This window comes from Nyctereutes procyonoides, unplaced genomic scaffold, assembly GCF_905146905.1.
Source record: "Nyctereutes procyonoides isolate TBG_1078 unplaced genomic scaffold, NYPRO_anot_genome, whole genome shotgun sequence".
Lineage (NCBI taxonomy): Eukaryota > Metazoa > Chordata > Mammalia > Carnivora > Canidae > Nyctereutes > Nyctereutes procyonoides.
This window is the reverse complement of record NW_026575046.1, coordinates 48,008,207-48,031,764: the sequence shown is the minus strand read 5'-3', so window position 1 is coordinate 48,031,764 and position 23,558 is coordinate 48,008,207. Positions and strand designations below refer to the sequence as shown.

Genomic DNA, 23,558 nt, shown 5'->3' with positions numbered 1-23,558 from the left:
GCAGTTTCTGGAAAGGGAATGGTGAACTGAGGTCCATGCTCAGACTCCCCAAGGTGACTGCTGGCTGCTGTAGAGGAGAGAGGACGGCGGCCAGGGCTCCAGAGTCAGGCTGCTAGGTCTGAGCCCAGGCCACACCATTCGCGAGTGCCGTGTGACCTTGGCTAGGCTGCTTTAGCTTTCCCATGCCTCAGTTTCCTCCTCTATGAAATCTGGGTTCACGGGTTGTTGTGAAGATTAAACAGGATGATGAGTATGGAGAATGCTCCATTAAGAGCACCTACATGGGAACCCCTAGAAAATGGTTCAATTCTTGATTAATTCAACAAGTACAGATTGAATGGGAGTCCCTGGCTTGGGACTGTGAAGATGAACAGGTCCAATTCCTATTCTCCCACGAATTTTCTCTGGACTTCTCTAGTCCATTGTATTTCCTTCTTTTCCAAAACTATTACTTGAAAGAAAAATCCACAGAAACACTCTGAGTTTCACACCTAATTACTTTCTGTTTTTCACATGCATTACTTCTCACTTGGGAGTTAGGCTCCCTTCTTGCTTGCTTATTACTCACCCTTTCTTTCTCTCTCTCTGCCCTTTTACTCCTCTTTTTCCTGTTCTCTCCCATCCCTTCTCTCTGTGCTGTTGTATTCTCTCTGCCCGCCCCCTCGTGCCCCCAGGTCGTTCCTGGCACCTTCCCCTCTGCCCCCACCCACCCCCGCCCCAGGACTCTGTGTTCTGGATTGTTGCTGCCATCTTGTGGCAGGCCTCGGGAACTGCAGCAGGACATGGCGCCGAGCCCCTCTGAAGGCGTCTTTTCTGAGTGAAGACCGTCATGAGGAAGACAGTGGGATGGACGCTAATGTGCATCGTGGTTCGGGAGTGCTGCCAAGCCTCTGACATTGGCTTGTGGTGGCCCCTACCCTGAGTCCCTGAGAAGTGCCTGCGGAGGCCGGGTTCTTAGCCCTGTGTTGTCGCTTGGTTGGTTCAGGATGGCCCCTGAGGTGGTGATGTGTGAGACCATGAAGGACACTCCGTACGACTACAAAGCCGACATCTGGTCCCTGGGCATCACTCTGATTGAGATGGCCCAGATCGAGCCCCCGCATCATGAGCTCAACCCCATGCGGGTCCTGCTCAAGATTGCCAAGTCGGACCCCCCCACTCTGCTCACGCCTTCCAAGTGGTAAGGAGCAAGGCCTGCCTGAGGGCGCTTGCCGCATGGCCAGCGGGCCTGGGACACGGGGCAGGTGGGATTGGATGGGTGCAGCGCCAGGGTGCTCCTGTCACTGCCAGGCCCCAGAGTTGGGGAGCAGTCAGGGCCTGGAGGTCTCCGGGGCTTTCTGCTCTGCCTGGACCCTCCGTGCCTTTTTCTGTCCTCTGTGCCCTTGACATTGGGCTGTCCGTCAAAGAGACAGTGTGATCAATAAGCTGGATCCCCCTGGCAGCCACATGGCACAACCCTGGGCTGGGAATGGGGCTCACACTGAAACCCACCACTTCCGTGCTTTGCTGTGTGGCCTCAGGCAAGTCCCCGCTCCTCTGATTTCCACATCCTCATCTGTACAGTGATGCTCATGATGAGAAGGTCATCTCGAAAGCCCCCCATCTCCACTTCAGCTCCTGCAGGTGCCCTTTGTCTTTTGAGAGCTGTGTTTGGGAAGCGCATGCCTCCTGGCAGAGTAGAGCCTGTGAGTCGGGAATATTCTCAGTTCTTGCCCTATTCCAAGCTAACTGCTGCCACCTGTACCGTGCCCCCTCCAGGTCCATGGAGTTCCGTGACTTCCTGAAGACCGCTCTGGATAAGAACCCGGAGACCCGGCCCAGTGCTGCACAGCTCCTGGAGGTCAGTGCCCTCTTCTCCCGGGTGGGGGGTCGGGGGGCAGAGGGCTGCCTGCCCTCTGTCCTGCCTGTCCTTTGCGGGTGGAAGGTGGCGAGCTCACCGGTGACTTGGAAGCTGGGTGTGCTCCTCCTCAGCCCAGGCGACGACCAGAATAACCATTCTTTCATCAGCTGCTGCTCCCTGGGCACCTCCTGAATGCCTGCTCTCATCCTGGGAGGGCTATGGTGAAGGCAGCTCCCCCACAGTCTGTCCTCACTTCTGTTCTAGTGGGGGAGACAGGGCATGAACATCTGGCAGACAGGTGCACGTGGCAGGGGAGACAAGGGCTACAAGGAAAAAGAAAATAAAGCCTAACCCTAACCCCTGCAGCGGCTGGCTCCCCTATAGAAGGGGGGCATGGAAGGGCTTTGTGTGGGAAGACACCCAGAGGAGGCCAGGGGGCTGGGCAAGTGTGCTGTGGAGCTGAGGCACCAGCCTGGCCTGCAAGTGTGATTGGGAGGAATGAGGAGGCTAGGGTGTGGACCCAGGAGTGAGGGCAGAGATCAGAGAGGTGTAGGGTGTGTGCACGCCCAGTTTGGATGGCTCACCAAGAGGACACATACCACATGATACACTCTCTACTCTGAGACTTTGCAGCAGGACACAGATTCCAGAAAGAAAGCGGATGCTCAGTGTGAACCATATCGTCTGTGCAAACAGTCAAGGCAGAGTGAGCCACTCTTGTCTGTTTGTGGCGGATCCCTACCCAGACCCGGGTTTCCAGAGGCCACCTAAGGGCCCATGGTGGAAGCAGGCTTTTCAAAGTGGGGCAGGCAGGCTGCTGTGCTCACTCTTTTCTGCACAGAGGGCCAGGATGTGTAGGGTCATGCAGGGTCTCGAAGCCCAGACCAGGACTTGAGCTTCCCCTCATGTGTGGTGGGGTACCTCTGAGCGTTTGGATGGGGGAGACCGCATCTGACCTACACTTACAAGGGCCCCTCTGGGTACTGTGTGAGGAATCTCTGGCCTTAACGTAGAGAAGGGAATGATGGTTTCCTTCAACATTTTTGAAATATTGGAGGTAGCTAGGAGCTGCCCTTTGCCCAGGCTGGTGCCTTGTGTTTTGAAAGTGGTGCACACCACCTGCCCAGCTGTCCTCAGATCTGCCGATCACTGTCCCCATGCCATCACTGCTGGTGGGAGAAAGGAGGAGGGGCTTCTCCTCCACGCCTTGCCCACTGTGATCCTTCCACGTATGTGACTCGCAACCTCTGTTGTGTGTTGGGAGGAAAGGAAGAAGAGGCCACACCAAGTCCGGAGTCTTTGTTTGTGGTCAGCTGCTTTTCCTGTGTACCTACTATGGGCCAAGCACTGGGCCCATTTTTGACATTCCAGGCTACAGTGCATCCCTCCGGTGTGCAACACAATGATGAGGTGTGTGGACTGAGGTTGTAAAGTCCTGGGTTCAAATCCCAGCTCTACCACTTCTTGGCTGTGAGACCCTGGGAGATTGGCTTGACTTCTCTGTGACTCAGTTCTTGCTCTGAAATGGGGGTAATGGCAATGCCCCCCCCCCCCGCCTTAACAGGGTAGTTGTGAGGGTTAAATACAAAGATACAAGATACTGTAGTGCCCACAGCTTAACTTCTGTGGCTGTGCTCAGGGAATGATGCATTGAATTGCAAATGCCTGGAGGATCAGAGGCCTCATTTTCTGGGTATTTCTGCTGTCTGGTGGGGAAGCCAGAGGTGGGGTGGGCGTCACTGTCAGATGCAGAAGCTCCAAGCCACCTGGAGCCAATTGTTCCTGTAAGCAGGCACCTCCTGGCCTGCTACATCCGGCCTCTAGGACATTCAGGACATTCCACCAGGAAGAGACCAGCTGTCCTCCATCCCCACATGGCAGCCCTGGAGCCTCAGCTTGGGCCAGGAATTTTTGTTACATAGTTGGAAAAAATGTCCTGCCAGAGGATGCTTAGTGTGAGACAAAGGGTTGCAGAAGAAGGGAGAGATCCCTGGAGATAAAGAAATGGCCTTCCCAGGCTTAGGCTGCTAGCAGCTTTGTCCTCGGGCCTCTCTATTTCTGGGTTGGGGAGAGGGTGGAGCACGGCTTGCTTGAGCTGGCCTGGCTTTGAGTGACAGGGAGGGGCCTCCAGAGCTTGACTTCATGTCTCCTGCAGAGCTGTTCATGCCCCTGGTTTGTTTGTTTGTTTGTTTGTTTGTTTCTTTCTTTTTTTTTTTTTTAAAGATTTTACTTATTCATGAGACACACAGAGGCAGAGCACAGGGAGAGGGAGAAGCAGGCTCCCTGTGGGGATCCCCATGTGGGACTTGATCCCAGGACCCTGGGATCACGCCCTGAGCCAAAGGCAGACGTTCAGCTGCTGAGCCACCCAGGAGTCCCAATGCCACTGGTTTCTGCTGCTTCTGGGAGGTTCCTCCTGCCCCCCCCCCCCCGCCCCTTGCCTTGAGTTGACTGTGCCCACACTGTTTTCTGGTTCACCCCCTCACTTGCACAGATTCTTGGGGACTGTGTCATGTAGTGATTAGTGACCCAGACTCTGCAGTCAGGCTGGACCACCTGGAATAGGAGCAGTTCTCACTCCGTGCCTCAGTTTCCTCATCTGTGAGCTGTGGATAGTGCTCGCGTAACGCAGTTGAGTGAGGGAATGAGACTCCGTGCGCACGGTTTTTATCACAATGGCTGTCACATCGGGCGTTCTGTGTACGCTTGTTGAGTTGTTCGCAAACCTGCCACACAGTGTCCCAGCCTTGGTGTCAGGGTCGCCTGTGACTTCCGCTCTTCGATGCGGTGGCTGGCTCTGGCCCCTGTGCTTGCCCCGCGGGCCGCAGGCACAGCAGCGACAGTTGCTCCGCTCCCTTACACCGCCAGCGCTTGGCTTCAGGCCCCCGCAGCCTCCGCGGCGTCTCCCCTTCTCACCGGCTCCTCTTTTCCCGTCCCTGGTCACCCTGGAAGCGCCCCAGGGTTTTCTGCCCTGTCTCCGCTCAGCTCCAGGGTCCCACCTGGTTTACAGTGACTGCCCCCACTTGCCCCAGGGCCTGCATCCAGCCGATGACTCTCTACCCTGTGTGGACGCCCACACCGCGTGCCCTCAGCCTTTTCTTGCACACTCTGTCCGTTCTGTCAGGAAAGCCTCCGTCTCTGCCCTCAGAACATGCCCTGAAGCCCACCACTTCTCACCATTTCCATTGGTTGGAAATGGGCTGCCACCATTGCTCTTGCTTGCATTATTACTTCCTCACCGGTCCTGTCCTCCTTAAGACTCTTCTCAGCACAGCAGCCAGAGGGAAACCTTAAAATGTACCTCAGCTCCTGTCCCTTCCTGGTCCAGAGCCCGTGAATGGCTCCCCTCTCACTCAGGCTGCACTCCAGTCTCAGTGACCTGCAGGGTTCCGTGTCATCTGCCCACTGCATCTTAACCTCTCGCTGCGTGCCAGCCACTCTGACCTCCTTGCTGTGTCTCAGAAATGCCAGGCAGACATCTGCCCCAGGGCCTTTGCACAGCTCTTCGTACTGCCTGTAATGTTTTTTCCTCCATGATTGACTTTCTTCTTTAAGTCATTGCTCATCTCAGTGAGGCCTCCACCAACCACCCTATTTTAAACTGGAAACCTGCCACCCCCACCTCCAACATAGTCCTAGTTCTCCTTTCCCTGCTCTACTTTTGTTTTTTCCATGGTTTACTTGTTTATTAAGTTGATTGCTAATCTCCCTGATGAGCACTTCAGCTCCCTGAGGACAGCAGTCTTTGTTTTGTTCACTGATGTGTCCCAAGCATCCAGAACAGTGTCTGGTATGTAGAGGGCCCTCGACAAGTATTTGTTAATATTTTTACTTAACTGTAGCGTAACCCTTTCTCCATGCCAGGAATTACTCTAAATGTTTAGCAGATGTTAACTGATTTAATCGTCAGAATAACCCTAGGAAGTAGGTACTATTCACATTTGCATCAAACAGATGATAAAACTGAGGCACAGAGAGGTTAGGCAGCCTGCACAAGGTGACACAGCTTGAAAGCTGGGATTGTGATCCTGGTTGTCTCACTGCAGAGCCCTTCTCCTGACCACTCTGGTAAGCCTCCTCTCTGAATGAATGAAGGGGAGAATGAAGGGATGAGAAAGAGACAGTTAGATGGGAGGGAGGGGGGAGTTGGACAGCTGCTGAGAAGTCAAACCTTAAAAGTGGTATCAGGCATTTTCTGAAGCCAGCCTGGGAGTTTGGACCCCCTGGCTGGTGGTTTCTAAGCACATAGAGGACAACTAGGCTCGTTCTTGGAAAGGATGTCTATGTAGAGGCAGGAGGGGTCCTGGCCAGAGGGAGGTGCCAGCGGGTGAGCTGTGTGGCATCGCGGGGTTCCCTGCAGAGATGGCATAGACCAGCTGTGCCTCTTCCTGAAGGAGCAGATGGCTGAGCTCCCCTCTGATTGGGGCCTTCTGCAGGGGAGCTGAGCACCTTTCTAGGGACCCGGGTGCCCAACCGGCCTGTCCCCACGCGGGCACACAGTGCCCTTCCTGCCCAGGAGGCCCCGCCCTCCTTGCAGTGGGCTTTGTCTCTCTCCTGGGCCTTGGCAGTTTCGGGTTAGGGAGTTACCTTCTTTGGACACATCCCTGGAGGTGGTGTTGCTGAGGCAGTGGGGGGGGGGGTGGTCTGTGCTTTCCATGCCCTCAAGCAGCCACGGAGGGCCTGCCTTTTCCACTGTGCCTGCCTGTGGGATCCTGGGATTGGCATCCAGGGAAGCTGCCCAGCTTACCTGCTCCTCTGGCAAAGGGTTTTCTTCCCCACAGCTTCCCCATGGCGTGCCCTTACTAAGGACCCTGAGGTGCTCATGGCAGGTCGGGGACAGACGGTCCAGCCTCAAGAAAACAAGACTCCTGGCTGTGCTGGAAAACCACTAATTTGGTCAACATGTAGCGTGCCCTGATGAAAACCGGGTGTTTCCCAAAGCCCGTGCCTGCATGCTTTTAGTTTGGCCATAGCCGCTTCATCAACTTGCAGGGAAGTTTCCATGGCTTCTTGCTCAGATTCACGTGTGAGGTTGTGCAGTATGAGGCTCAGGAAACTTTGGGATCTGATTCTCACTGTCACTTCCAAGAAAGCTGTGCTCTCTGGGGATGCAGGAGGGAAGAGGGGTGGCTGGGGGTGCAAACTGTGCCTTAAAGCCTTGTCTGACTGCTGCTGCTGGTGCTCGTGCTGGTGGGGGTGATGGTGACAGAGGCGGTGATGGTGGTGATTGGGTGATGGTAGTGACAGAGGAGGTGATGGTAGAGATGATGACAATGGCAATGATGGTGGTGACCGAGACAGTGACGGTGGTGACAGGTGGTGGTGGCGGTGGGGTTGGAGGTGGTAGTGATGATGATGGTGTAGACTATAGCTGCCATATGTCGAGCACTTACTATAGTGCTTACAACGGCCCTACTGTCACTCCCAGTATACAGATGAGCAAACTGAGGCTTTGAGAGGTTGAGTGACTTGGCCAGGGTGTTGGTGGAAGCGGCATTTCATCCCAGACAGATTGCACGTAGAGGCAGTACTCTAACCATGACACCCTCCTGCCGCCCATGATTGGTAAGCCCCTGTTAACGCTCTCACCCAAGACCTTTTGGAACCACCCAGCAGCTGAACTGATACCTTTAAAGGGTAACAGGTAATACCACTGCTCTGCTGCACCCTCCAGCAGCTCAGAGAAGAAAGTCTCAGCTCCTCACTCCAGCCCCGGTACCCTGCCTGCACCAACCCATCCTTCCTTCTCTGGCCCCTCTTCTCCACAAGCCCTGCCACCCTGGCCTTCGGGCCGTGCCTCCAACCTGCTGAACTCCGTCCTGCCTCGGGGCCCTTGTCCTCCTTGCTCCCACTGCCTGAGTCCTCTGTGCCTAAGTCTTTCCATACCCAGCTCGAATATTACCTTCTTAGGGAGGCCCTTGTGACCACAGACTAAGTGGCTTCCACTGCTCCGGCCAGGCCCATGTGATTCCAGCCTCATGCTCTCCCATTACCTGGGCTGACATCATCTTGTGTGTCGTGTGGCTATATAGTTGTTCTCTCCCTCTCAGCTGCAAGCCCCCAGGGGCAGGGACCTTGCCTGTCCTGTTGTTCAGCCTTATCTCAGCACCTGGCACACCATTGGCCTCAACATGTGGCTGTGACACAAATCAATGAATGAATGGGGCATGGGAGAGAAAGAACTGAAATTCTTTTTTTTTTTAAAGATTTTATTTATTTATTCATGAGAGACACAGAGAGAGGCAGAGACACAGGCAGAGGGAAAAGCGTGGGACTCGATCCTGGGACTGTGGGATCACGTGCTGGGCCAAAGTCAGACACTCAGCCACTGAGCCACCCAGGCATCCCATGTAATGAAATTCTTAAAATCTTTTCTAGTTTGGACTAACAAGAGAAAGCCAGACTGGCTTAAGGTTCTTTAAAAGGAGCGAGGATTACACCTTTCAAGTGTGCAGAGTTCGGTGCCTAAGCGGAAGAGGGTGTTATCTGGTGACCTTCCACAAAGGGACTGTCCTACATGACCAAGCACATAAGAATGATTTGTAATGGACCTGTCAGCAGTGAATGTGCTTACGGGGTGCAGAAAATGGATTCGTAGTCATTTACATAGTTCCCTGCAATCTCGTTGACACTGTTCCTCCGCTGATAAATTTTCTGACAGTAAAAGCAGTAGATTTCATCAGAGCCTTCCTTGAAATTACAAACGAGCGAACTCCGGTAACATTCCTTTCCACGCAGCAGTGGGTGAATGGGGCAAATTGAGGAATTCCACATCCTTGTCCACATCCTGGGGCTGGGGATTAGATGCCCGAGAACAGACTTCTCCCAGGGAGATGCCTGTGCTGATTTAATATCTGCTGAAGCTTCTTAAAAGCTTTGGTGTTTTGCAAGGTGTGTGAAAAAGCCTGCATTTTTAAAAGATGTGACATTTCTATAAATACCCAGGAATAGAACTTATGCGACTCTCCCTTAAGAGTTTGAAAATACGCACATTCCCAAAGACCTGCATGTGCATGTTCTAGCTTTATTTATAGTTGCCCCAAACAGGAAACAACACAAATGTCCATCAGCAGCAGAATGAATAGATTGTGACCTATCCATACAGAATACTACGCAGGAATGAAAAAGGAACAGTTTACCAATATTTGCAACGAGGTAGGCGAATCTCATGGTTTCAACCACGATGCCACAGAGGACTATGTGCTGCATTATTCTGTTCACATGGAGTTAGGGAACAGACAAAACTAGTTTCTGGAGCTAGGCAACTCTGGGGAGTGAGGTTGATGATAAGGAGATGGAAACCTTCGGTGTCTGCAGGTGGGTTATAGTTATACTGAATATATTTAAGTGGAAAAACTCATTGAGCTTCATGATTTGTGAACTTTATTGGATGTACTTTAATAAATGTACTTTAATAAAGTTTTTGTAGTAGGTAATTTAATTTTTAAAAAAGATTTCACTTATTTATCAGAGCAAGCAGAGGAGGGAGAGGGACAAGCAGACTGCACACACAGCATGGAGCCTGACATGGGGCTTGACCTCAGGACCCTGAGACCATGATCTGAGCTGAAATCAAGAAGTCAGACACTCTACCGACTGAGCCACCCAGGCGCCCCGTAGTAGATATTTTTAAAACTGTATATTAAAGCCTTTTAAAAAAGGAAATAAACAAACAAATGCACAAACAACCCCCCAAACATCACCTGAGCTCATGTTTTGGGCTAAACTCCTCCTTGTGCGTTTTCTCGATTAATCCTTACGACCTCTGTAGGTTTGGCATTATCATCTCCACCTTGGAGGTGAGCCTGCAGCTCAGAGAAGGGAAGGACATGCTCAGGGTTCCACAGCTGGTGGACGGCAGAGCCAGGATTCACCCCCTTCCACCACATACAGGACTTGCTGAGCTACTGGGCCCTCCCTTACTGAGGGCACGTTCACATTTCTCTCCGGGATGCCGCCAGCCTTCTCTCCTGGGAGATTGCGTCCCCTGAGACTTCGCCTGCCCCTCCTGCACCCTCCAGCCCAAAGTGGTTCTGATCCAGGTGTGTCTTGCCCCCTCAGCATCCCTTCGTCAGCAGCGTCACCAGTAACAAGGCTCTGCGGGAGCTGGTGGCCGAGGCCAAGGCCGAAGTGATGGAGGAGATTGAAGATGGCCGGGAGGAGGGAGAAGAGGAGGACTCCCCGGATGCCACCTCTGTAAGGCCTGGAAAAGTGGGTGCTGGGGAGGAACGGGCTCCCAGCAGGTGATGGCTGGTATAGGAGGGGATCTGGGCAGGGGATGTGGAAAGGATTCCCGTTTCTCCCCAGCTTGGAGATTATACCCCCCCACACGCCACAGGTTACGTAAATTGGCACATAGACCGGGCTGTGATGGCCAGGTTCTGTAAGTTTTCAGGAAAGAGCAGTAATCTAGATTTTCACATGGGATCTTTCAGTTTTCAGAAGTTGATAGCTGACTCATTGCTTCCCTGCCTTCTTCCTTCTGTGGCTCGCATTACAAAATGAAAATGCTTTTAGCACACTGTGGGATAAATGCGGATAAAGGCTGCACGTGACCAGAGGCAACAGGCTGAGGGGCTCCAGGCACCCCAGACCCTGTCTGGCTGCCCTGAGGGCCCAGGGTACCCATGTCTTGGCATATTTGTAACCCATCAGCAGCTTCAGCACTTGGCTGAATTTACATTTAAATTAAAGCTAATTTAAGTTCGTAAAAACATTCGAGCCAAGCAAAACATGTCTGTGGCCTGGATTCTGTCCCGAGTTGCCGCTTTCAGATCCCTGGTCTAAGCCACTTGGGAAGGGCCTCTTCCAGGAAGGAATTCTGCTGTCCAGGTGGTGCAGTGAGAGGTGAGTGAGGCAGGGGCAGGACTCATCTGTCAGGGAATGGACAGCATGGTGCTGTGTTGAGTTTGATGGAATTCTGGGAGGAGCCAAAGGCTGGCCTGGATCCCTACCAGGATGAAGAAGGGAAGCACAGAGGAGGATGAGCAGAATCAGTACGGCAGCCTTATTAGCCTTTCACTGGGCCCTTGCTGGGTGCTGGGCAGGGTTGCGCTGCGGCTCTGATGGGAGAACCAAGATTCCATTTTATAGATGGGACAAGTGAGGCCCGAGCGATGATGTGGCTGGTTGAGCTGATAGGCGGCAGGACCAGGTGTAGGAGAACCATGGTGGAGGGTGGAGAGGGGGGTGGTGTGCCTGGGGCCTGGGTCCAGGACAAGGCAGCAGGCAGCAGGGTTGGGGCGGGAGGCAGGAAGCAGTCACACTGGCAGGAGGCTGCTCCTTGTCATGGAGGCAGTGGAGGCTAAGGAGGGCTTCAGGCAAGGGCCGGGCATTGGCGTGGGGATGATAGGATCAGATCTGAATTTCTGAACCCTTGTTCTAGGGTGTTGAATAAGGAGGTGGATTAGACTTGCTTTTGGAAGCTTCCATAACCAGAGTTAAAAACAACAGCCTTTAAGACCCAAGGGAACGCTGTGGTGTGATTCCATTAATAACAAATTTGAAATCAAGTAAACTAACCTATAACATTTTTTTTAAGATTTATTTTTTTTAAAGATTTTATTTATTTATTCATGAGAAACACAGAGAGAGGCAGAGACACAGGCAGAGGGAGAAGCAGGCTCCCCGCAAGGAGCCTGATGCGGGACTCGACCCAAGGATCACTCCCTGAGCCAAAGGCAGACGCTCAACCGCTGAGCCACCCAGGCATCCCTAACCTATAACACTTCGAGATAAACGTCAGGACAACTATCATGTCAAGGGGAGGAACAGACATAAGTGGGGGTCTCCAAGGCGGTGGTGTTCCACTCCTGAAGTGGAAGGTGGCTGTGTGGGTGCTTGCTTTATTCATTCATTGCATGTTTGTATTTTATTCTCAGAAATGGGTGTTCTATTTCATAAAGTCAATGTTTCCAGTACTTCTCACCCCCCAAAAGCTCTAAAAACCAAACCAAACCAAAACTTTAAAAACTTAGTGGCTACCAGGCCGAATCTAGCCCCTGAATAGTTTTGGTTTGGTTTTTATGCAACTAAAAAGCAAAACTAAACTAAAAATTTGAATTAGTTGCCATCTAAAAATCAGGTGGTGGCAAATAAAAACCCAGATTCTAGCTTGTCTTAAAAAATTGGAAGTTCTGTCTCCAGGGAACCCATTTTCTCACATTGTCATAATTAGCTGGAACCGAGTAGCCACTGCCACCTTTAGACAGGGCATGAACCATCCAGCTGGCCACAGTTGCCTCTACTTGTAGGAGAAATAACAAGTATTAAATAACCTCAAAACAAGTAATAATTTTATTGTCGGCTATGTAGTAGGGAGTAGTGAGGACTGTGGCTCACTGGTGAGGGAGGAGTAAGTACTGGACTTCTTGGCCCTGGCCTACTTCGCTTTGTGAGTGTCTGACTTTCCGGCCCTACTGCATCTCTGACTCTTGTCTTAGATGTAAAATAACATGATCTTGACTCTTTTATCTTCCTAGCCTCTGGGGGATCATACTCGAGACTCTTCTGAGGTGAGCCAACTGAGTCTCAATACCGACAAGCCTGTCAAAGAATCCTCCCTCACCCCACTGCCACCCAGCCAGCCTCAGGACAATGTGAATGGGCCCAGCCAGCCCTCCGGGGACAGATCCCTCCAAACCACCAACCCCCCAGATGTGGCTCCTGGAAATGAGAATGCCCTGGCAGTGCCAGCACCCTTCCGGAAGTCCCGGCCATTGTCAATGGATGCCCGAATTCAGGTGTCCGAAGAGAAGCAAGTCGCTGACCGGGACGGGGACCTCAGTACGGCAGCCAACAGGCCCCAAAAAGCAAGCCAGAGCCGTCCCAACAGTAGTGCCCTGGAGACCTTGGGTGCCGAGAAGCTGGCCAACGGCAGCCTGGAGCTCCCCACCCAGGCGGCCCTGGGCCCTTCCAAGAGGGACTCAGACTGTGGCAGCCTCTCCACCTCCGAGAGTTTGGACTACAGTACCTCCCTGTCAGCTGACCTGTCCCTGAACAGAGAAACAGGCTCTCTCTCCATCAAGGTAATGGTACCTCTTATACCACAGATTTGGAACTAGAATGCTGCAGGTTGTTCTGCTGCCCTGTTTTTTTTTTGTTGTTGTTGTTGTTGTTGTTTGTTTGTTTTTTAAGATTTTATTTATTTATTCATGAGAGACAGAGAGGCAGAGGGAGAAGCAGGCTCCATGCAGGGAGCCTGATGCGGGACTCGATCCCAGGTCCCCAGGATCACACCCTGGGCTGAAGGCAGACGCTCAACTGCTGAGTCACCCAGGCATCCCCTGTTTTGGTTTTTGAAAGCATTTAGTGGCCGCCTTCCATTTTAAGTGGTTCATGGAGATTATTTTTCTTTAAAGAGCTTTGAGCTCAGTTAGTAGTATAATCACCAGACTATCAGTTCAGTCTGGGGTTTAGTCAGGCCAGGCAGTTGGCTCAGGTTTAAATTTCAGTTTGTGTATCTGCTTAAATTGGGTTTGGTTAAAGGCCCCGGTGAAGTTTGAGAGAGAGAGAAGTCTGGGAGTGAAGTTCCCTTATTTGGGGGTCAGCCTTGTGATGCAGCTCTGACTGGTAGATTTCAGTTATAGGGAGTGGGTGTAAAGCCCTCTTGGGTGGGGGCTTTCTGGAGGTGGGTAACATTGTGAATGACAATAGCTGCTGTGCCTGAGGGCTCAGCTTGGAGGCCAACACTGTGAAGTGCTTTAAAGAAAATGGAGGCTCCTTCATCATCTCAACGTACAGATGAGCAAACGTAGGCTTAAGTGGAAGGTGGAGAGCTGGTCAGACCCACAGACGTGCTCTGAACCCCACGTGCCATTCTGCTTTCCCAGGGGATGCCTGGGAAAACCGCTGTGCCACCCAGGGATCCCCTCCATCTCCCTGTCTATCCACATACTCATCTACCCACCATTCCTCCACTCACCCACTCTCCTCAGAAAGGGCTGACCCCTCCCCTGCCCACATGGATAAATCTCAGGATGTTCTTGAACTCACTCCTGGCCACTTGACCAGGCCACGCTGAAGGTCATCCAACCAAGGCTGATTTTAGGGAAGGTACTATATCGTTTTGTTTTTTTCTCCCATTGTTTACTTGGTGGAAACCACACAGTAGAGACTCAAAAATGTTTGCTAAACGAAGGGAAGTGAAAGAAGGAAAAGCAGCCAGCCCGCCCGCCCAACAATGAGCTTCAGAAACAGAAAGCACAGTTCTAATGTGTTACCAGGACAAGCACAGACAGTGGCTCTTATGTACAGGCCCATCATCTTCCTTAAGACAGATAACATGTCCTTTTTCTACTTAGAAAAACAACAACATTAAGAGAGAGAGAAAAATTAAGCAAAAAAAAAAAAAAAAAAAATTAAAAATAGAGGCCAGAGCAGGGTCTCCATTGCCTGTTCTCAAGGGTGTTGAGAACATTCCTTTGCTGGCTGACTGGCAGTGAGTCTGGGAACACGGCTGCTCTGATGAGTCCATGGGCTGCGTCAGCACCCCTCAGAGAGATGAGGAGCCTGTTACCTCAGGGAATAGTTGTAGTGTGGGGCCTGTAGCCCTCAGCCTCCTTTCTTCCCTGCCACTCCCCACTTCTCACTGTTAGTCCTGAGTTGAGCTGTAGGGTGCGTGAGCTGAGTACTGTAGGGAGATGAGAGTCGGGTATGGCCGCTCAGTGCCTGTGGGGTCTGCATCCCCTGAGCGAGGTGCCAGGAGAAGAGGTGGAAGCCTGGGGGGTAAGGGGTGGGGGGGTGGGAGGCTGAGCCCTCAGGGAGCAAGGACTGGTTCTTGGTCCTGGCTGAGCAGGAGTAGGGGTTCCAAGCACACTTTGAAGGGATGAAGACTTAATGCAGTATGCCACCCTGGCCTGCCCTATTTTTTCTAGCTGGAAGGTCCTTGGGCCTGTTTTGGAAAGCAGGGCTGGGCTACACCAGGAAGAGCCTTGGAAGCCAGTTGAGATCAGAGTGGGAGACACTATGATGACTGCAGTGCAGGCGCTCAGGCTCTCACCTGAATCAGGGCCAATTTTCAGAGGGTATTTGAACATCCCCGAGTCCTGGCAGCACTCTATAAGCAGTTGCATCTGAAATGTGTGATTATTTACAGGAAAAGATAAAAATTATGAATAATTTCATGATGACTCCAGATGGGTGTGGCCTCCTGTAGAGTTCAGGTCCACTCAGGTTTGGCTTCCAGATCAGTTACCAGCTTCAGTTTTCTGAGTTCTTTGGATTTCGCACTGTGGGTAAGAGATTGTGGTCTGCAGATATAAATATAAATAAAATATTTATTTTTTTTATAAATACCAAATACCGAACAGCTGCCATGAGCTGGGCTCTGTGCTATGTCCCCCACGTGTTCTCTCACTGTATCATTGTAACCACTATGGGAGGTTAAGTACTGTGACTCTCTTCCTCCACAAGTTTAGGAAGCTAAGGCTTGGACAGGACAAGGGACTTGCTCAGGGTCACAGAGCCAGTAGGTGGTAGAGGAAGGATTAGAACCTGGTTCTTTGTGATGCCATTTCCTGTGTGTGAGTGTGTTGGCAGCCAGGTGTGGGGCCGAGCTAGGGCAGTGTTCGAAGGCCATGATCGAGGGAGCAGAAGAGGTAAGCTCATACACTCAGGACCCCAAGTTGAGAAGCTTGAGGCAAGAGGAGGAGGATGGACAGCTATGTTCTATCTGGATGTTGAGGCTGTGGGGCCAGGAAGGCTGTGGGCCATGCCCTGTGTCACTCACAGATTCTTAGCTGAAATCCTGAGCTTTGCCTAATGATTCTACCCTGCCAGGACTCAAGATTGCACAATAAAACTCTCAAGAGGACACGCAAGTTTGTGGTGGATGGCGTAGAGGTGAGCATCACCACCTCCAAGATCATCAGCGAGGATGAAAAGAAGGATGAAGAGATGCGATTTCTCAGGCAAGCCTGGGATGGGCCACTGATGGTGGTAATGGGGTGGGGGTTTGGTGAGAGGTAGGGTTGTAGGTTCTTTTGGCTAGAGAGCTGTCTGTCTACAGCATGAAGTGAGGGACCAATGACACAAAAGGCAAATGGTTTTGCTCTTGCATTCCCCAATCCACCCATCCATTCATCTGCCTACCCACCTATTTACTCATCCACCTTTCTATCCATCTCCCTATTTTTTTTTTTTTATTTATGATAGTCACAGAGAGAGAGAGAGAGAGAGAGAGAGAGGCAGAGACATAGGCAGAGGGAGAAGCAGGCTCCATGCACCGGGAGCCCGACGTGGGATTCGATCCCGGGTCTCCAGGATCGCGCCCTGAGCCAAAGGCAGGCGCTAAACCGCTGCACCACCCAGGGATCCCCTCCATCTCCCTATCTATCCACACACTCATCTACCCACCATTCCTCCACTCACCCACTCTCTCATCCATCCATCCTCTCACCTACCCCACCCACCCACTCATCTGTCTCTCCATCCATCTGCTCACTCACTCACTCATCTACTAACCCACCTACTCATCCATCCATCCACTCACCCACTCATCCACCCATCCGTTGATTCATCCACCCACCCATCCATCCACTCACCCATCTGCCTACCCACATATCCATCTATCAACCTATCCACCCACTCTTCTATTCACCCATCCATTCATCTACTCATTCACCCACCCATCTACCCACCCACCTGTCCATCAGTGCACCTACCTATGTATTTAACCCATCTCCCAGGTTGGGGAATGTGGTAGTGATCCAGATAGTTGAGGCTATTGCCGTTACAGAACTTATATCTAAATGGACCAACACATGATACACAAGGTAATCCCCAGTTGTGGTACATGCTGCGAAGGAAGTAATGGGTGATATGATAGTGAGCCCCTGGGTTGCAGGAGGCTGCTCTGTGTGTGGGAAACCCTGAGTGGAGTGGCTGGGGGAGCACACAGGGAGCTGCAAGGCTAAGGCCTGAGGAATGACTGCCAGGTTTGTTTAGGAAGCTGAGAGGATAGGGCTGGAGTGTGGAGTGTGAGGACAGAGGTCACGTAGACCTGTGGGCTGGGGTGGAGGAGTGTGAATTTTCTCCCAGGTACAGCCAGAGTGAAATAGTTGGAGAGTAACTGGCTCTCATGTCACTTTTGAAAGATGGCTCTGGCAGCTGCATGAGTATGGGTTGTAGAGGGGTAACACTGACATAGGGTGACAGGGAGACCCTGCCTGGGACAGTTGGGCTGTAGGTGTGGGCTGGGGCAGTGGCCGGGAGAGGGAAGAAGTAGACAGTTCAACATACATCTTGGAGGCAAAACAAGTGAGACTGGTGAGGGAGGAGAGTGTGAGGCACAGCTGTCTGCTGGAAGCCATCTTTGTGCTTTGGAGGTGCTCAGGCCCCCTAACAGCCCTCCTCAGGGAGACCATATTTCCCCCATTTTGTAAATGAGGAAGTGTTTCTTGGCAGTTAAGTTACTTGCCCTGGGCCACCCAGGTGAGAAGGTAGGGCTGCAATTCTAACTCGATCTGTGTGTGACAATTCTACTAGGCTTCCACTAGACCCAAAGCTTCCTGGGGCTACCAGGGCTGGGGACTTAGCACTCAGGGAAGCCTTGGAGCCACAGAGATCTCTTAGGGCCAGGCCTTTGGAGGGTAAATTCATTATTAGTTTGAACAACACTTCTAGAACATGGAACACATTTATATTTTTAAAAAGCACAAGCATTCCAAAGCCAAATGGAAGCAATTTTAGATGCTCTGGGGCACTTTCCCCCTCTAGGGACTACAGAGATGATAGGTTGATTTTTCATCAGTGGCATTTCTGCATGAATACATGTACACGTGTATACACACACACACACAGGCATCCTCATCATGTGGGCTGGAGGGCTCGGGACAGAGGACAAGAGAATGGTTGCTCTTGGAGGATGGCACCACCATCCATTTTCATGGTCATCTGGGAGGCGACCTCCTCTCCTAAAGCTTCAGACGTCAAGGGTCAGATTTCCTTTCCATCATCTCCTCTCTAGGCAGCCGAGGTTCCTGGGTTGAAATTCTAGATCTACCATACCCCATCTAGAATGGACGCCTTCTGGCTCTGGCCCTTGAGGTCTGAAGCTTTTCTTGTTTGCCTGTCACAGTCTGGAGGGAGGGCCGAGTGTCCTGTATACTTGGCTTGGCTTCTGGGCCGACGGCTGTGCAGGGGTGTGGAAGGCTCCCATCGTTCCCCCACTGGCTGTCGCCTGCTACCCCCCACCCCGGCCTTTATGGATGCTAGGATTTCCAGGGAATTGGGCCATGCAGGCCTTTGAACCATGTGATCAGGTCTTCACTCTCCCAAATTGAGACTTCTAGGTCAGAGTTCCCTTTTTCCCCTAAAATTGCTGCTCCCAGTGCATTCCTTCTGGAAGACATCAGCCTGTCTCTCAGCCTGCCTTCCCTTGTGAGAGCTCAGGTGGGGCAAGGAGGTAGTTGTTAGAGGTAGTTGTTAGAACCTGACTGCCCACTTTATTTTGTATGCCTTTGCTTTTTGGTCAGGTGTTCTCTGAGCCTTAGTTTCTCTGGAGTCAGGAATTTCTAATAAGATTAAAAAATATATTTATTTGAGAGAGAGGACAAGCAGGGAGAGGGTCAGAGGAAGAACCAGGCTCCCGTTGAGCAGGGAGCCTGACACAGGGCTCAATTCCAGGACCTTGAGATCAAGACCTGAGCTTGGGCAGCCCTGGTGGCTCAGTGGTTTAGTGACGCTGTCAGCCCAGGGTGTGATCCTGGAGACCCAGGATCGAGTCCCAAGTCAGGCTCTCTGCATGGAGCCTGCTTCTCCCTCTGCCTGTGTCTCTGCCTCTCTCTCTCTCTCTCTCTCTCTCTCTCTCTCTCTCTCTGTGTCTCTCATGAATAAAAAAAGAAAAAGAAAAAAAAAGACCTGAGCCAAAGGCATATGCTTAATCGACTAAGCCACCACCCAGTTGTCCCTGGAGTCAGGACTTCTTTTCTTCGTTAACACTCTCAACCTCACTGCCCAAAGAGCAGAGGCTCAAATGGAAGCTTCTTTATGTGGCTGTGGAATGTATCTCTGGTTTTCCAGAGACCGGGCAGCCTTTGCCTCTTCTTTCTTATGATCACTGTCCATCAGCTACCACTTAGGAGCAAACAGCAAGTTTTACCACTTGGTGACCATGTCTGTGCTGGCCAGGGAGCCCCAATAGGCATCACCGGATTTAACCTTCAAAGAACCTGGGAGGAAAAAACAAAACAAAACAAAAAATAAAGAACCTGGGAGGTAGACGTTATCTGTGCATTTTACAGATGCAGGAAGAGGGGCCTAAAGATTAAGTGATTGCCTGAGGGCACCCAGCCGAAGGTCAGCAGCCCTAAGATTCACACAAGGTCCCTCTGACCCCTGAGAGTGTGCTGGCCCCTTCAGGTAATATGTGGGGAGCAGATGGACTCTGGCCTAGAACAGGACATGGGCCTCATGGACTCATCCTGAGAGGCTGCCAAGGAGCCCTGATTCATAGTCAGGAGCTCAAGTTCTTTCTACATCATTTTCTTTTCTGTTGACATAAATTATACTTATACTTATTAATCTTTAATGGATTTGCCCAGAAAGAAATATAGTTAACGCCTTGGAGTTTGTCTTGTAGTTATTTCTTTTGTGAGTAAACACATATATACATATGGACAATATACCTCTTACAAAAATAAGGTATACTGTGTGGTTTGGGCCAAATTTTTATTGTATTGACACTTTTTTTTAAGATTTTATTTATTTATTCATAGAGACAGAGAGAGAGAGAAAGGGGCAGAGGCACAGGCAGAGGGAGAAGCAGGCTCCATGCAGGGAGCCCGACATGGGAGTCCATCCAGGGTCTCCAGGATCACACCCCGGGCTGCAGGCGGCGCTAAACCACTGCGCCACCAGGGCTGCCCTGTATTGACACTTTGAATAGGTAATACAATGTCATGGTACAAAATTAAAACAAAAAACAAAAAAAGAAAAAGGTAAATAGTGAAAAATCTCCCTCCCATCCTTTCCTGCTAGGCATCTAGTTCCCCTCTCTCTGTTAATATTTTATGGTGTAATCCTTTTTTTTTTTTTTTAAAGATTTTATTTATTTATTTGAGAAAGAGCAGGAGAGTACAAGTAGGGGAGTAACAGGCAGAGGGAGGTGTCAGCAGCTCACTTTTTTCATTTAGAAATCATTCCGTATCTGTTCATAAAGAATTGTTATATTTTTTAAAAGAATTATCTAATTTTTAATAGATGTTTTTCCATGTAATTACATATTTTCTAAAACTTGATTTTTTTCATGGTTGTGTACACAAAATTAACATCAGATGGATACATATTAACTTACTTGACTAGACCTATATGATGGACATTTAAGTCATTTCCAGTTTTGGACTATTATAAATGATTTTTTAATGGGTATCCTTATTCAGTTTTATTGCGCATTTGTGAATACTTCTTAGAATCGATATCTAGAAATGGAAATACTATGTTAAAAGGTATGAACTTATTACCAGTTATCCTCTAGAATGTGCCAGTCTGTAACAGCATATATGAAAATATCAATTGTCCCATACTCTTGACTTTTATTTTATTTTATTATTATTATTTTTTAAGATTTTATTTATTTATTCATAGAGACTGAGAGAGAGAGGCAGAGACACAGGCAGAGGGAGAAGCAGGCATCATACAGAGAGCCTGACATGGGACTCCATCCAGGGTCTCCAGGATCACACCCTGGGCTGCAGGCGGCGCTAAACCGCTGTGCCACTGGGGCTGCCCTACTCTTGACTTTTTAATGAAAATGGAATTTTTAGGTTGCACCTCATATCTGTATTAGGTATATAAAATTAAATAGTTTTAAATTTTCATTTTCCTTTTTGTTTCGTGTCTATTCCTATTTTGTGTTCCTTTTGAAAAGTAGGCTACTTCTGTTTTTCTTAGAAATTTGTAAGCACTTCTTCTACATTGATTATCAATGTATTGTCTGTCAATAAATGTCAAATTAAGCATGAATTCTAGTCATGCTTCTGCCCCAGACTTATATGACTCTCTTCCACATTCTGGCCTTCAGTATCTCTAGCCTGGAGTTATGTGATCTCTGACCTCCACATCCTTTCACCCTTCAGGCGCCAGGAGCTACGAGAGCTTCGGCTGCTTCAGAAAGAAGAACATCGGAACCAGACCCAGCTGAGCAGCAAGCATGAGCTGCAGCTGGAGCAGATGCATAAACGTTTTGAACAAGAAATCAACGTGAGTGTGAGAAAGGATGGGTCCCTGGAGGGCTTCTTGCTCCATGTTTTCTTTAACGGTAGTAGAGAGCCCTATTCCTTTGGTTTCCTGGTCTCATGAGGCGTTGACTTGTACACACAGAATCTTACAAAGGTCGCAGTGCTTTTTTAGGTCATATGGGAGGATCTCCAGAGGGACAGTAACCTTTGTTGAATAACATATTAGAATTTGCAAGGTAGATGGTCTGATCTCCCTTTTGCACATGAAGAAACAGAGTCTCACAGAGGTTAGGTGACTTGTCCCAGGTCACACAGCAAAGAGGTGGATGAGCTTGGATTCAAACCCAGGTCTGAAGATAAGCTCTGGGCCCCGCCATCTTCCTTCCAGGTATAAAGTAACTTTGCTGAATTTCTCTTTCTGCTCCTTCCAGGCCAAGAAGAAATTCTTTGACACAGAGCTAGAGAACCTGGAGCGTCAGCAGAAGCAGCAAGTGGAGAAGATGGAGCAAGACCATGCTGTACGCCGCCGGGAGGAGGCCAAGCGGATCCGACTGGAGCAGGATCGGGACTATACCAGGTTCCAGGAGCAGCTCAAACTGATGAAGAAGGAGGTGAATATGTGTGGGGTGGAGGCTGGGGGATCTAGGTTGCAAGTGATCCATACTCCAGCTGAGCCCCACTTTAGCAATAGAGAGAATTTTGGGGAGCTTGTATACCTGAAAAGTTCACATCCATGTGTCTGGATTTACGTGTTCCAGCTGTACCATGAGAGGCCACATCTCTGTCATTTGGGCTTTGCTTTCTTGTATTGAGTAGGTACCCAGGCAGTTTCCTGAACATCTCCCAGCTGAAAGAGAGCAGGGGAAAAGGAAGGGATGGTAGCCCAGGGGCATCTGAGATGCTTTCACCAGAAAGGGGGAGCTTGTGCTAGGTGGCAGATACACACATCCTCTGTGCCCTGCCCTCTCCCAAAATAGCAGTCCCCTAGTTGGCATCCACACGGCTCTTTTCTTTCCTCTCCCAGCTGGAAGAGGAAGTGGGGGGAGGTGGCAAAGAGGTAGATGGTCCTGAGACAAAGGTAGACAAATTTCCCAGCTGACCCTGGGGAAGGGCATCTGGATCCCAAAGAACAGCCCACACCTCCCTCTGTGGAGCCTGCCACATACTTACTAGGCCATACTAACTAGGCCATTCCTAGTGTCCAGATGAACAGCCTCCAAGGGTGGTCTGTGGTGCTGCAGGCCTCAGAGCCCAGCTCCTGGATTGCAGTGCACGGGTATGACATTTGTTGTATCCGGGGGGCCTCAGGCAGCTGCAGGGGCAGAGCTGGGGTGACAAAATAAAAATTACTGCAAAATATGCACAATGAACAGAATGTTAGCTACTTAAAGTCAGGATCCATCAGGGTCAGGATTAGGGTAAGGTGAGGAGTTTGAGTCCTGCAAATATATGGCTGGATCCTATTTTAAATTTTGATATTCATGATCTTGTGGCATGAATTTTGATATTTTTAAATGTAATTTATCTTGAGGTTTATGGTATTCTCTTTTACGTCTGAGGTGAGTGCCTTGCTGGCCTTACCCTGCTCCTGGCCCCCCTGCAGAGAGCCAGGCCAATGGGTTGGGGTATGATGCTGATACAGGCTCGGGAGTCAGGCCTGGTTCTTTGTCTTGGCTCTGGATCACTACCTGTGCTGAGCTTTGGACAGGCAACTTTCCTGAGTCCCACTTAACCTCTAAGTAAAGCAAGAGCTATTTAGCAGCTCTTTTTTTTTTTTTTTTTTTTTTTTTAAACTATCCACATGTACTGCACTATGTTGGATGCTGGAGGTACTGAGCAAAATACTCTCAAGATGCTGTTCACTCCCATGGAATTCAGTTGTTTTGGGCCATTATAGGTGTGTATTTTTATACCTGTCTCTCCTTTCTTCCTGGCATTCCCAAAATACGAATATTACACCTTTGGTATTTTCCTGTAAGTCCTTAAAGCTTTAGTCTTTATAATCCTTTCTCTCTGTTGTTCATATTGCATATTTTTTATTACTTGGTCTTCAAGTTCAGGGGCTCCTCTGTCACCTCCACTCCACCCCAGCTCTATCCAGTGTTTTCTGTATTTAGTGTCAGAGGCTGTATTGTTTTTTACTTGTCTCTTTTTTAAAGATCTTACTTATTTATTTTAGAGAGGGAGAGAGAGAGAGCATGCATGCACATGTATGTGGGAGGGGCAGAGGGGAGGGACAGACTCTATACTGACCGTGGAGCAATGCAGGGCTCAATCCCAGGACCCTGAGATCATGACTTGAGCCAAAACCAAGAGTCAGATGCTTAACCAGCTGAGCCACCCAGGCACCCGTCTTCTCTTTTTTTTTTTATGGTTTGTATTTTTCTATGGTAATATTCTCTCTTTCTATTAATCTCAAGTATGTTTACCTTCACTTGATGGAGTGCGGTTATAATGGTTGCTTTAAAGTTTTTTGTCTGATAATTCCAATGTCTCTATCATCTTAGAATTAGCATGTGATGAATTTGTCTTTGAAAATT

The 23,558-nt window shown here is 50.0% G+C and overlaps 1 protein-coding gene across 1 annotated transcript in view; it reads left to right on the top strand.

The window, feature by feature from the left end:
• The window catches only part of STK10 (serine/threonine kinase 10), a 111,499-nt gene that overhangs the window by 70,775 nt on the left and 17,166 nt on the right, over window positions 1-23,558 (top strand). The window contains exons 6-12 of the mRNA XM_055325302.1: window positions 986-1,180; window positions 1,759-1,840; window positions 9,902-10,036; window positions 12,322-12,867; window positions 15,620-15,750; window positions 20,917-21,040; window positions 21,450-21,629. Of these exons, the coding sequence (XP_055181277.1) occupies window positions 986-1,180; window positions 1,759-1,840; window positions 9,902-10,036; window positions 12,322-12,867; window positions 15,620-15,750; window positions 20,917-21,040; window positions 21,450-21,629 (1,393 nt within the window). The remainder of the gene's footprint in view (window positions 1-985; window positions 1,181-1,758; window positions 1,841-9,901; window positions 10,037-12,321; window positions 12,868-15,619; window positions 15,751-20,916; window positions 21,041-21,449; window positions 21,630-23,558) is intronic.